We start from the raw sequence: 12,599 nt of genomic DNA on the forward strand, positions 1-12,599 counted from the left end.
GGATACGAGAGGATCATGGGACAGGAGGCCCAGGGAGAAAGAAAAGGGGGGGGGGGAAGCCCAGAGGATGGGCAAGGGGTATAGTGAGAGGGACAGAGGGAGAGAAAGGAGAGAGAGAGAAAGAATGCGTGTATATAAATAAATAAGGGATGGGGTACGAGGGGGAGGTGGGGCATTAGCGGAAGTTAGAGAAGTCAATGTTCATGCCATCAGGTTGGAGGCTACCCAGACGGAATATAAGGTGTTGCTCCTTCAACCTGAGTGTGGCTTCATCTTTACAGTAGAGGAGGCCGTGGATATACACATCAGAATGGGAATGGGATGTGGAATTAAAATGTGTGGCCACTGGGAGATCCTGCTTTCTCTGGCGGACAGAGCGTAGGTGTTCAGCCAAACGATCTCCCAGTCTGCGTCGGATCTTGCCAGTATATAGAAGGTCGCATCGGGAGCACCGGACGCAGTATATCACTCCAACGGGATGCCGCCACTAAGCACATCTTTCCCACCCCCCCCCCATGGCTTTCCACAGGGATCGCTCCCTATGCGACTCCCTTGTCCATTCGTACCCCCCCCATCCCTTCCCACCGATCTCCCTCCCGGCACTTATCCTTGTAAGCGGAACAAGTGCTACACATGCCCTTACACTTCCTGCCTCACCACCATTCAGGGCCCCAGACAGTCCTTCCAGGTGAGGCAACACTTCACCTGTGAGTCGGCTGGGGTGATATACTGCGTCCGGTGCTCCCGCTGTGGCCTTCTATATATTGGCGAGACCCGATAGTTAAGGTTCAGAACTTCAGCACTTAATCATTAGTTGTTTCAGTCAGAAGAACAAGAGTTTGACAAGACCACTTTGCATACACGTGATTATTTGCATACATCTGATTACTGCATCTGTGCATACATGTACTCGTGCGTGTGACAATAGTTTGACTTTAAGCGTCAGATCTTTTGCATAAAGATCAGGCGTCACATTGAAAAATTAATTAAATCAAAGAGAGCTGCAAAATGGGGAGAGAAACAGTTTTATGGATTAGCTCCACAATTACCATGGATGATGGAGGAACTCAGAGGGCGAGGCAGTGTCTATGGAGGGAAGTGAACGGGTGCTTTTGTTCTTAGGGTTTTAGTGCTTAATACTAGAGGCTACGTATTTAAGGTAAGTTCAAACGAGGTGTGCAGGACAGCATTTTTTACTGAGTGTTGGGTGCTGGGGATGTCCTGGAGTCAGATACAATTAAAGAGGGTCTTAGACAGGCGAATATGCAGAGACTGGAGGATATGGACCATGTACAGGCGGAAGGGTTTAGTGTAATCAGGCATCATTAGCTTAATGAGTTTGGCACAACATTGTGGGCCGAAGTGCCTGTACCTGTGTTATGTTGTTTGACCCACTGTGTTCCTCCAGCATTTTGTGTGTTGCTCCAGATCCCTGCATCTGGAGTCTCTTGTGACTCTCTGGCTACAAAAGCAGGTGGAAGGCTGGGTATCCTGGGTGAACAAGTCCTCACCTGAAACTCCAAGGCATTTTTTTTGCCATGGATTAGTAGGGCAGGACCGTGGTGGTTACAGTTTCAATTCAATAAGTTCAAGTTTATTGTCATTCAAAACTATACAACGGAACGAAACAACACACCTCTGGGACCAAGTTGCAAAACACGGTAGATATACAGTATCACATACAGCACATAAAATTATATTTGCACAATAATGTTAACAGATAATATTAAAAAATCGGTAGATGCACTATTCCACAAATTGTGAGGCATTTAATTGCTGAGGCTACTCCAAAAGTATTTCCATACCTGCGTCAGGAAGACCTAGGCCATAGGCCCGGGGAAAGTTACACACATAGCAGAAATTTTCCAGAAATGATTAGTGGGTCAGGTGGCATCTGTGGAAAAGAAAGTGAATTTATATTAATGTGTCTGGCACCTGTGGAAAAGAAAGTGAATTTATATTAATGTGTCTGGCACTGTTCATTAGAACCAGGAAATGGAGAAAACACGTGATGTTTCAATTGCAGAAAGGGGGAATGTGAGAGGATGGAAAGAACCTAGGTAATACCTCTAATAGGGCGAGACCAGATGGATTAATGTGGCATTTGGAAGCACGTTCTGCTTGGTTTTCCGTGGTGTTGTCAACCACAGGACTTGGACAGGTCAAGCTTGCCAGGGCTTTACTAGTACAAGAGAGAAGAAAAATCTAAAACACTGATGAATGCCTGGAAAAAATGGCCAGTTCCGATGCAGAAAGAAAGAAAGAGTTATCTAAATTTAGGGAATCTGATACTGTCTGGAAAGTTGCAACGTGCCCAGGTGGACGATGAAGTATTTCTCCTTAAGCTTCAGTTGGATCTCATTATGACAACACAAGAGGCCATCAGTTGATAGACTGGGAGCAGGATGGGGAAATCAAGGTGGCAGACAATCAGAAGATCTCAGAACTCAGTGGGTCGAGCAGCAGCTGGGGAAGGGAGAAATGGTTGTCATTTTGGGTCAGGAGCTTATCTCAGGATTGATAGAGGAGAGGGAAGGTAACCCAGTAAAAAAAAGGAGTGGGGGAGGCTGGAAGGTGAAAGGTGGACTGATGTTGAGTGAAAAAAATAATAGGCAGAGGAAGCTTGGGGGGGCTCAAATATCAATCAATACATGAAGCTTGAGGAACAGTCAGCTTACATTTGTACAATCTTCTTTATTTTTAGAAAAAACAGCCACTGCAATGAATAAAATCCATGCAGATCATTGTCTTGAGTGAGGGAGGGTAGGTAGAGAGAACGCAGCTTCTGCTGTGCATCATGAATGAGGCTGAATAATCAGATGCATCTCCTTTTGCTTACATAGAAAGGTTATTGAAGGAGCATTGCAAACAGAGTGGTTGACTATAAAGAAGGGATTTTTTTTTAGCCAAAGAGTGGTGAATTTGTGGAATGCTCTACCACAAACTGCAGTGAAGGCCAAGTCCATTGGAGCATTCAAAGCAGAAGTTGATAGATTCCTGAATGGTTGGGGCATCAAAGGATATGGTGAGAGGGCAGGTGTATGGGGTCGAATGGGATCCAGCGTCAGCCAGGATGAAAAGGAGCAGACTCGATGGGCTGAATGGCCTACTTTGCTCCTTTATCTTATGGTCTATGATAATTTATAGTTGTGGTAGAGGGATTGGTGGCACAGAAATGAAGTTATTAATTCGGCGTGTTCTCCACAGCATCACGTCCACCACTAAGGATATCTGATGTACTTACCCATATAAAGAAGATATCATGGAAGATCTGATTAGATAGAGTGTACCATTGTGAAAGACAGTGTAGTAAAACTTCAAGTGAAGGAATGTCGATTTTTTTTCAGAAACAGCGAAGGAAGATTATACTGATGGAATTTGGGACTGTGGAACCACATACTTTGGAGATCAATGAGTTGATAATTACTTGCATAGAAAATCCGGCGAACTATTATAGGATTTCACAGCCAATGAAGTGCTTTTGAAGTGGGCATTGCTGACAATGTTAAGACAAGAATGTAGATCGCTGGAACGGAACACATTCGTCTGTGGAATATCTAGGCGGAGGAGAGAGCGAGGTCAGCGCAGGAGGTGTGACCCAAAGGGGCAGGTTTACACAGGAGGTTTCTCCTCCTCTCTGTTTATGGTAGAATATCAGAACGGTCGAGGGGAACGCCATTGGTAATGAGCCGGTTTGACTGGTGCTGGGCGCCGTACTCTGTCGCTCGGTGATGACGGTCAGACGAACGACGAGTCAGTGAGAGGATGACGGCGGAGCCGAACGGCTCGGTGTCGGTGGTGGCGGACCCACAACACGCCAACAAGCTGCTGAAGAGCCTCAGCTCGTTCCGGGAGGAGCCGCTGTTCTGTGACGCCGTGCTGGTGGTGGAAGGGGAGCAGATTCCGGTGCAGAAGAACCTGCTGGCAGCCGCCAGCCCGTACGTCAGGTGGGTGTGGGGGGGGCCGGGGTCGGACGCCGGTGGTCCTGTCTGCAGCCTCCAGGATCCCGGTCACGTCTTCGTTAGAGGGAGCGGGATCCGGCTGGGCTAGGGTTTGCTGCGGTGGTCTGGAGGTCGGCTTCAGGACACCGGTCACGGCAGCTTAAGAGGGAGTGGGGCTGGGGCTAGGCCAGGGTAGGCAGCACTTGGTGCAGGCAGCGTTAGAGGGAGCGGGGCCAGAGTGCTTTTGGGCTGGGCTGGGCTGGGCAGGGCAGCGGTGGTTCCAGCGTACTGGACACGCAGCATTTGAGGGAGGGGCTCGGGTGAGCGTGGACACCAATTGTTCGGGTTGACGGCTGCTGGGTAGTGGTCACAACAGTGGTCGAAGTCTGACCATCGTGTCCAAACTTAACAACTTCCTCAACCCTTAGTAACCCTATTCCAGTACTGTATATCCGCCACACCTCGGCAATTCACCATTCTCCACCACACTTTCCTTCCTCCAGAATTTCTGATCCCCTCCGATAACCCCTAACCCCTCTTCCAAAGATTCCCAATTCGCTCCTCCTCCAAAAATACCCACCGTCTACTTTCAGAGACCCCTCCTCATTTCAAAGTTGTCAGTTCTCCTCTGCAGTTTTATTTGTTCAGTTAAACTTTAAAGTTACCTTTGAGGTATTTATTTAAACAGTAGCTGGGTGGTATGGAGCAAGAAGTGGGCAAAACTAAAACAAGTTACAACAGGAATTCTTGTGTGGAAGAGTTGAGCAGACAAGGAGAAATGTGTTCCCAACCCAAGGGTGTGGTGATGGTGGTGCCCTACCCTTTGCTGTATATGGCTTGAACATACCTTTCAACTTTTCACAGAAGTTACTACAAAAATTTCAAGCAATGTTTAGATTTTATCTAAGTGCAATAGTTGTGTAAGAGGCAAAACTTTAGGGAATGAAATATTCCCATAGGGTGTATGCCTGTAAATGCATCTGAATATTGTTTCTTTTTGCTTGTGTAGGACACAACCTTGAATTTCTGATTAGTATCATTTTATTACTAACTGCATTTCATGTGATGAAAGAAGCAGGATCAATTTACCACATGTGAGAGCAAATACTGTAGTTGCATTCTTTCATTTCTAAATCTGAGATTGAATGATGAATCAGACCACAAATCACATAATTAACAGAATTCATATTGTCACAAGTTCACAGACTTCAATATGAAATCCACATGTACAAGGAGCACAGATCCAGTGATTTCTTCATACATAATGGAGAAGGTCAGAACCAGGTTTAGTATCATAGTCATAGTCATACTTTATTGATCCCGGGGGAAATTGGTTTTCGTTACAGTTGCACCATAAATAATTAAATAGTAATAAAACCATAAATAGTTAAATAGTAATATGTAAATTATGCCAGGAAATAAGTCCAGGACCAGCCTATTGGCTCAGGGTGTCTGACCCTCCAAGGGAGGAGTTGTAAAGTTCGATGGCCACAGGCAGGAATAACTTCCTATGACGCTCAGTGTTGCATCTTGGTGGAATGAGTCTGCGGCTGAATGTACTCCTGTGCCTAACCAGTACCTTATGTAGTGGATGGGAGGCATTTTCCAAGATGGCATGCAACTTAGACAGCATCCTCTTTTCAGACACCACCGTCAGAGAGTCCGGTTCCATCCCCACAAAATCACTGGCCTTACGAATGAGATTGTTGATTCTGTTGGTGTCTGCTACCCTCAGCCTTCTGCCACAGCACACAACAGCAAACATGATCGCACTGGCCACCACAGGCTCGTAGAACATCCTCAGCATCGTCCGGCGGATGTTAAAGGACCTCAGTCTCCTCAGGAAATAGAGACGGCTCTGACCCTTCTTGTAGACAGCCTCAGTGTTCTTTGACCAGTCCAGTTTATTGTCATTTCGTATCCCCAGGTATTTGTAATCCTCCACCATGTCCACACTGACCCCCTGGATGGAAACAGGGGTCACTGGTACCTTAGCTCTCCTCAGGCCTACCACCAGCTCCTTAGTCTTTTTCACATTAAGCTGCAGATAATTCTGCTTACACCATGTGACAAAGTTTCCTACTGTAGCCCTGTACTCAGCCTTATCTCCCTTGCTTATGCATCCAACTATGGCAGAGTCATCAGAAAACTTCTGAAGATGACAAGACTCTGTGCAGTAATTGAAGTCCGAGGTGTAAATGGTGAAGAGAAAGGGAGACAAGACAGTCCCCTGTGGAGCCCCAGTGCTGCTGATCACTCTGTCGGACACAGACTGTTGCAAGCACACGTACTGTGGTCTGCCAGTCAGGTAATCAAGAATCCATGACACCGGGAGAGCATCCACCTGCATCGCTGTCAGCTTCTCCCCCAGCAGAGCAGGGCGGATGGTGTTGAACACACTTGAGAACGCACTGGCATATGTTGTGAAATTTGTTGTTTTCTGGCAGCAGTACAATGTAATACATAATAAAAACTATACAAGAAGTTTATATGTAAAATAATTAAATTCCATAAGTAGTGCAAAAATGGTGAGGTAGTGTTCATGGGTTCATTGTCTGTTTAGAAGTCTTATGGCTGAGGGGTAGAAGCTGTTCCTGAAACATTGAATGTGTGTCTTCAGGCTCCTGTACTTTCTCCTTGATGGTAGTAATGCGAAAAGTCCTCAGTAATGGGAGTCCATAATGATGGATGCCACCTTCTTGAGTTACTGCCGTTTGAAGGTGTCCTTAATGTTGGGGAAGCTAGTGCCCACGATGGAGCTGGCTGAATTTACAACTTTCTGCAGCTTTTTCTGATCCTGTGCAGTGACCCCTCCATACCAGATGGTGCTGCAACCATTTAGAATTATCTCCACATAGAAATTTGTAAGTGTCCTTGGTGTCATGCCAATTCTCCTCAAACTCCTAATGAAATATAGCTGCTGTTGTGTCTTCTTTGCATCAATATATTGAGCCCAGGATAGAACTTCACAGATGTTGAAACGCAGGAACAGGAAACGACTCACTGCTGATTGCTCAGTGAGGAGCTGTGTGTGTTCCCTTGACTTACCCTTCCTGAAGTTCATAATCAGTTCCTTGGTTGAGTGTGAGATGATTGTTGTGATACTACTCAACCAGCAGATCTGTCTCGCTCCAGTATGCCTCCTCGTCATCCATCTGAAATCCTGCTTTGTTGTTGGCAAATTTATAGATTGAGCTGTGCCTAGCCACACAGTTTTATGTGTAGAGAGAGTAGAGCAGTGGGTTAAGCACGCATCCTTGAGGTGCGCCGGTGTTGATTGTCAATGACAAGGAGATGTTATTTCCAATCTGAACGGACAATGGTCTCCCAGTGAGGAAGTCTGGGATCCAGTTGCAGAGGGAGAAACAGAGCCAAGGTATGGAGCTTTTTTGATTTGTACTGAGAATTGATTGTGTTGAATGCTGAGTTTTAATCAATAAATAACAGCCTGACACAGGTGATGGACGGCCATGTGGAGAGCCAGTGAGATTGCATTCACTGTAGACCTATTGTGATGGGCAAGTTGCGGCAGGTCCAGGTGCTTGCTTAGGCAGGAGTTGATCCTAGCCAAGACCAACCTCGCAATTGATGTGAGTGCCACTGAGTGATAGTCATCAAGGCAGCTCACACTGCTCTTCTTGGGCACTGGGATGATTGTTGCCACTCTGAAGCAGGTCAGAACCTCCAGATGCAGCAGTGAGAAATTGAAGATGTCCTTGAACATTCCTGCCAGTTAGTTGGCACAGGTTTTGAGAGCCCTACCAGATACACTAACAGGGTCCGATGCATTGTAATGGTTCACCCTCTTGAAAGATGGCAAATCATACTTAAAGGGTTGAGGGTGGATATGTAATGGCAAGCATTTAAAGATTGCATGGATGAACTACAGCACTTGTTCATCCCAGTTTGGCAAAAGAGTAAACCAGGGAAGGTAGTGCACCTGTGGCAGACAAGGGAAATTGGGGTTAGTATCAATTCCAAAGAAGAAACATACAAATTAGCCAGAAAAAGCGGCACACCTGAGGACTGGGAGAAATTCAGAGTCCAGCAGAGGAGGACAAAGGGCTTAATTAAGAAAGGGAAAAAAGATTATGAGAGAAAGCTGGCAGGGAACATAAAAACTGACTGTAAAAGCTTTTATAGATATGCGAAAAGAAAAAGATTGGTTAAGGCAAATGTAGGTCCCTTACAGTCAGAAACAGGTGAATTGATCATGGGGAGCAAGGACATGGCAGACCAATTGAATAACTACTTTGGTTCTGTCTTCACTAAGGAGGACATAAATAATCTTCCAGAAATAGTAGGGGACCGAGGGTCTAGTGAGATGGAGGAAATGAGGGAAATACATGTTAGTAGGGAAGTGGTGTTAGGTAAATTGAAGGGATTGAAGGCAGATAAATCCCCAGGGTCAGATGGTCTGCATCCCAGAGTGCTTAAGTAAGTAGCCCAAGAAATAGTGGATGCATTAGTGATAATTTTTCAAAACTCTTTAGATTCTGGATTAGTTCCTGAGGATTGGAGGGTGGCTAATGTAACCCTGCTTTTTAAAAAAGGAGGGAGAGCGAAACCGAGGAATTATAGACTGGTAAGCCTGACATTGGTGGTGGGGAAAATGCTAGAGTCAGTTATCAAAGATGTGATAACAGCACATTTGGAAAGCGGTGAAATCATTGGACAAAGTCAGCATGGATTTGTGAAAGGAAAATCATGTCTGATGAATCTCATAGAATTTTTTGAGGATGTAACTAGTAGAGTGGATCGGGGAGAACCAGTGGATGTGGTATATTTGGATTTTCAAAAGGCTTTTGACAAGGTCCCACACAGGAGATTAGTGTGCAAACTTAAAGCACACGGTATTGGGGGTATGGTATTGATTTGGATAGAGAATTGGTTGCAGACAGGAAGCAAAGAGTGGAAATAAATGAGACCTTTTCAGAATGGCAGGCAGTGACTAGTGGGGTACTGCAAGGCTCAGTGCTGGGACCCCAGTTGTTTACAATATATCTTAATGACTTAGATGAGGGAATTAAATGCAGCATCTCCAAGTTTGTGGATGACACGAAGCTGGGTGGCAGTGTTAGCTGTGAGGAGGATGCTAAGAGGATGCAGGGTGACTTGGATAGGTTAGGTGAGTGGGCAAATTCATGGCAGATGCAATTTAATGTGGATAAATGTGAGGTTATCCACTTTGGTGGCAAGAACAGGAAAACAGATTATTATCTGATTGGTAGACGATTAGGAAAAGGGGAGGTGCAACGAGACCTGGGTGTCATTGTACACCAGTCATTGAAAGTGGGCATGCAGGTACAGCAGGCGGTGAAAAAGGCGAATGGTATGCTGGCATTCATAGCAAGAGGATTCAAGTACAGGAGCAGGGAGATACTACTGCAGTTGTACAAGGCCCTGGTGAGACCACACCTAGGGTATTGTGTGCAGTTTTGGTCCCCTAATCTGAGGAAAGACATTCTTGCCACAGAGGGGGTACAAAGAAGATTCACCAGATTGATTCCTGGGATGGCAGGACTTTCATATGATGAAAGACTGGATCGACCAGGCTTATACTCGCTGGAATTTAGAAGATTGAGGGGGATCTGATTGGAACGTATAAAATTCTAAAGGGATTGGACAGGCTAGATGCAGGAAGATTGTTCCCGATGTTGGGGAAGTCCAGAACGAGGGGGTCACAGTTTGAGGATAAAGGGGAAGCCTTTTAGGACCGAGATTAGGAAAAACTTCTTCACAGAGAGAGTGGTGAATCTGTGGAATCTGTGCTAAAGAGAGAAGGCAGGTACGGGGTTCTGAGTTGGATGATCAGCCATGATTGTACTGAATGGCAGTGCAGGCTCGAAGGGCCGAATGGCCTACTCCTGCACCTATTTTCTATGTTTCTATTTAAAAACATAAACATGGGGAATTCTGCAGATGCTGGAAATTCAAGCAACACACATCAAAGTTGCTGGTGAATGCAATAGGCCAGGCAGCATTTCTAGGAAGAGGGTACAGCCGACGTTTCGGGCCGAGACCCTTTGTCAGGACTAACTGAAAGAAGAGCTATGTTCTGACGTCGGGTTCTGAGACAGAGATCACAGGGTCACCAGATACTGCAGAGATTCATGCAGCTGTGGTTTTATTCTCCCTTTCAAAATTTACTAAGAAGACATTGAGCTCATCTGGGAGTGAAGCTTCACAGTCTTTCATGATATTTGGTTTCACCTTGTAGGAGGTAATGGTCTACAAGCCCTGCCAGAGAGGATGTGCATTCAATTCTGTCTCTAACCGCAATTGGAATTGTTTTATTTTTGTTCTTAAAATAACCCTCTGTAGAACATACCAGGACTTGTACAGTTCTGGATCATTGGTCTTGAATGTCACAGATCTAACCCTCAGTATACTACGAGTCTCTTGGTTTATCTACGGCTTTAGGTTTGGGTATGTCCGGTATCTTCTCAAAGACACACTCATCCACATCAAGATGTTAAATTTGTGGCATTTATTGAGGGCGGTTGTGGAGCCAATTGTTCAGAAATTTCTGGTGGATGGAAACTTGTGCTATCTCCCCCTCTTCACAAGCTGTTTGGTTTATTACAAACTTATAATAAGGTGTGATCTTCCCATGATTGTTTCTTTTCCTCGCTGGCAGTTTAGCCAAAGTAACTGTATTCATTTTTTTAATGTGAAATGCTGGTCCAGGAAGTGTAAAAATGTTATTTTGGAGAATTTCCCTGAACATTGTTTACAGGATTTCTTAAAAGCAATTGAATTGCATGACTTGAAATTCTTTATCAGAGAAAAAATGTAAAAGTTAACAGAGAATTTGATCAATGTTGTTGGTGACACTGAACTGTGGATAACTAAAGTTTTGTGCTTGAAGTGTTTCTTTTCTCTTCAAGTTTCCTGAATTGCCCCAAACAATTGTAAAATATACTTTATTTTGCCAAATTGCATCTGTATGAAGTAACTTTTGTTTTATTTAACTTGCATGAAACACAAATATGAAATTGCTTGAACATAAGAGACTGATGTACAAACCATTGTGTGCTGGGATCATGCAAGATAATATGCTTGCTTGGAACTATACAGTGGCATGCAAAAGTTTGGGCACCCCGGTCATAATTTCTGTTACTGTGAATAGTTAAGTGAGCAGAAGATGAACTGATCTCCAAAAGTCATAATGTTAAAGATGAAACATTCTTTTCAACATTTTAAGCAAGATTAGTGTATTATTTTTGTTTTGTACAATTTTAGAGTGAAAAAAAGGAAAGGAGCACTATGTGAAAGTTTGGGCACCCCAAGAGATTTGAGCTCTCAGATAACTTTTACCAAGGTCTTAGACCTTAATTAGCTTGTTAGGGCTATGGCTTGTTCAGTCATCATTAGGAAAGGCCAGGTGATGCAAATTTCAAAGCTTTATAAATATCCTGACTCCTCAATGGATGACAGATGAAATCAAAAAAATCAAAAATCAAAAAGGAAACGGAAGAAAGCAAATCCTATAGAATATAAGTCCTTAGTTAAAAAAAAGTTAAAAGCTTATGTCAAAAAGCCAAAGAAGAATGGTTAAACCAGGAATGTGAGCAAATAGAAAGAATCCCTATTACTGATCCAAAAAGGTTATATCAACAAATCAAGAATATCACTAGTGAAAAGCTCCTGTGTTCTTCAGGTGGATGTTTGAAACCAAAGGACGGTACCATTATCATGGAAAAAGATGAGATTATGAACAGATGGACTGAGTATATTCAGGAATTGTTTGAAGATGATCGAGGTGGAAAAACCAGAAATTAAGAAAAACATTGAAGGTCCTAGTATTTTAAAATCTGAAGTTCGTAATGCAATAAATAAGATGAAGGAAGGAAAGGCAGCAGGTCCTGATGAAATAGTAATAGAACAAATTATTGAGGTTTATGGAATTGAAAAATGTATGGGGTCTTTCCTTTTTTTGTATGTTAAATTTAAAATGGCTTCTTTGTTATGTTATACTGGAGAATGCTTTTTTGTTATGTTAAATGCTGAGAAAGTCTCTAGCTAGACATTTGCTTGGGTTAATACAGATAGCAGGGTGCTGTTAGCCAATGGGTGGTCATGTATCATTTTGTTTTCGGATGATAATGCTGTCTCATATGACTGGGAACGGGGTTTTGGCGGGGAGTCGGAGGAGAGACGGGGAGGACGGCGGACGTGCGGAAAGGTTCCGGGTGGTCCCGAGCCGTGAGTCGACAGGATTCGGGTGGTCGACAGGAATCGATTGAGCTCCAACGGTTGCCCGTGAAGAACTTGGACTTTGAGTCTTGGCGCCTTTTTACATTACTTTCTTTTTTGTATTGAATTTATATTAATGTCATAGACTTAGTAATATCTATAAAGTGTATTTGATAAAACGTACTGGGTGTGCTGGCTAATGATTGATGTTTGGGATTGATTCGGGCAGCAACCGACTCCATGGGAAACGTTGAGGCAGGTGCTGGGTGGGATTTCCCCTAGACATATACGAGCCAATATAACTGAGCGTTACAAAAACTTATTGATTTAATCAGTGACATTTATGAGACTGGAATAGTACCAGCAGAGATGAAAAAACATCAGTATTTGTCACTCTTCCTGAGAAAGCTGGAGCAATAGAATGTGAATTACATAGGACCATAAGTTTAATGAGTCATA

The 12,599-nt window shown here is 44.0% G+C and overlaps 1 protein-coding gene across 1 annotated transcript in view; it reads left to right on the forward strand.

The window, feature by feature from the left end:
• Positions 1–3,687: 3,687 nt before the first annotated feature.
• gan (gigaxonin) overlaps positions 3,688–12,599 on the forward strand; it is a 130,024-nt gene continuing 121,112 nt past the window's right edge. Inside the window, exon 1 of the mRNA XM_072279850.1 lies at positions 3,688–3,947. Coding sequence (XP_072135951.1) covers positions 3,766–3,947 — 182 coding nt within the window. The 5' untranslated portion in view covers positions 3,688–3,765. The remainder of the gene's footprint in view (positions 3,948–12,599) is intronic.

The sequence above is a fragment of the Mobula birostris genome, chromosome 15, assembly GCF_030028105.1.
Source record: "Mobula birostris isolate sMobBir1 chromosome 15, sMobBir1.hap1, whole genome shotgun sequence".
Lineage (NCBI taxonomy): Eukaryota > Metazoa > Chordata > Chondrichthyes > Myliobatiformes > Myliobatidae > Mobula > Mobula birostris.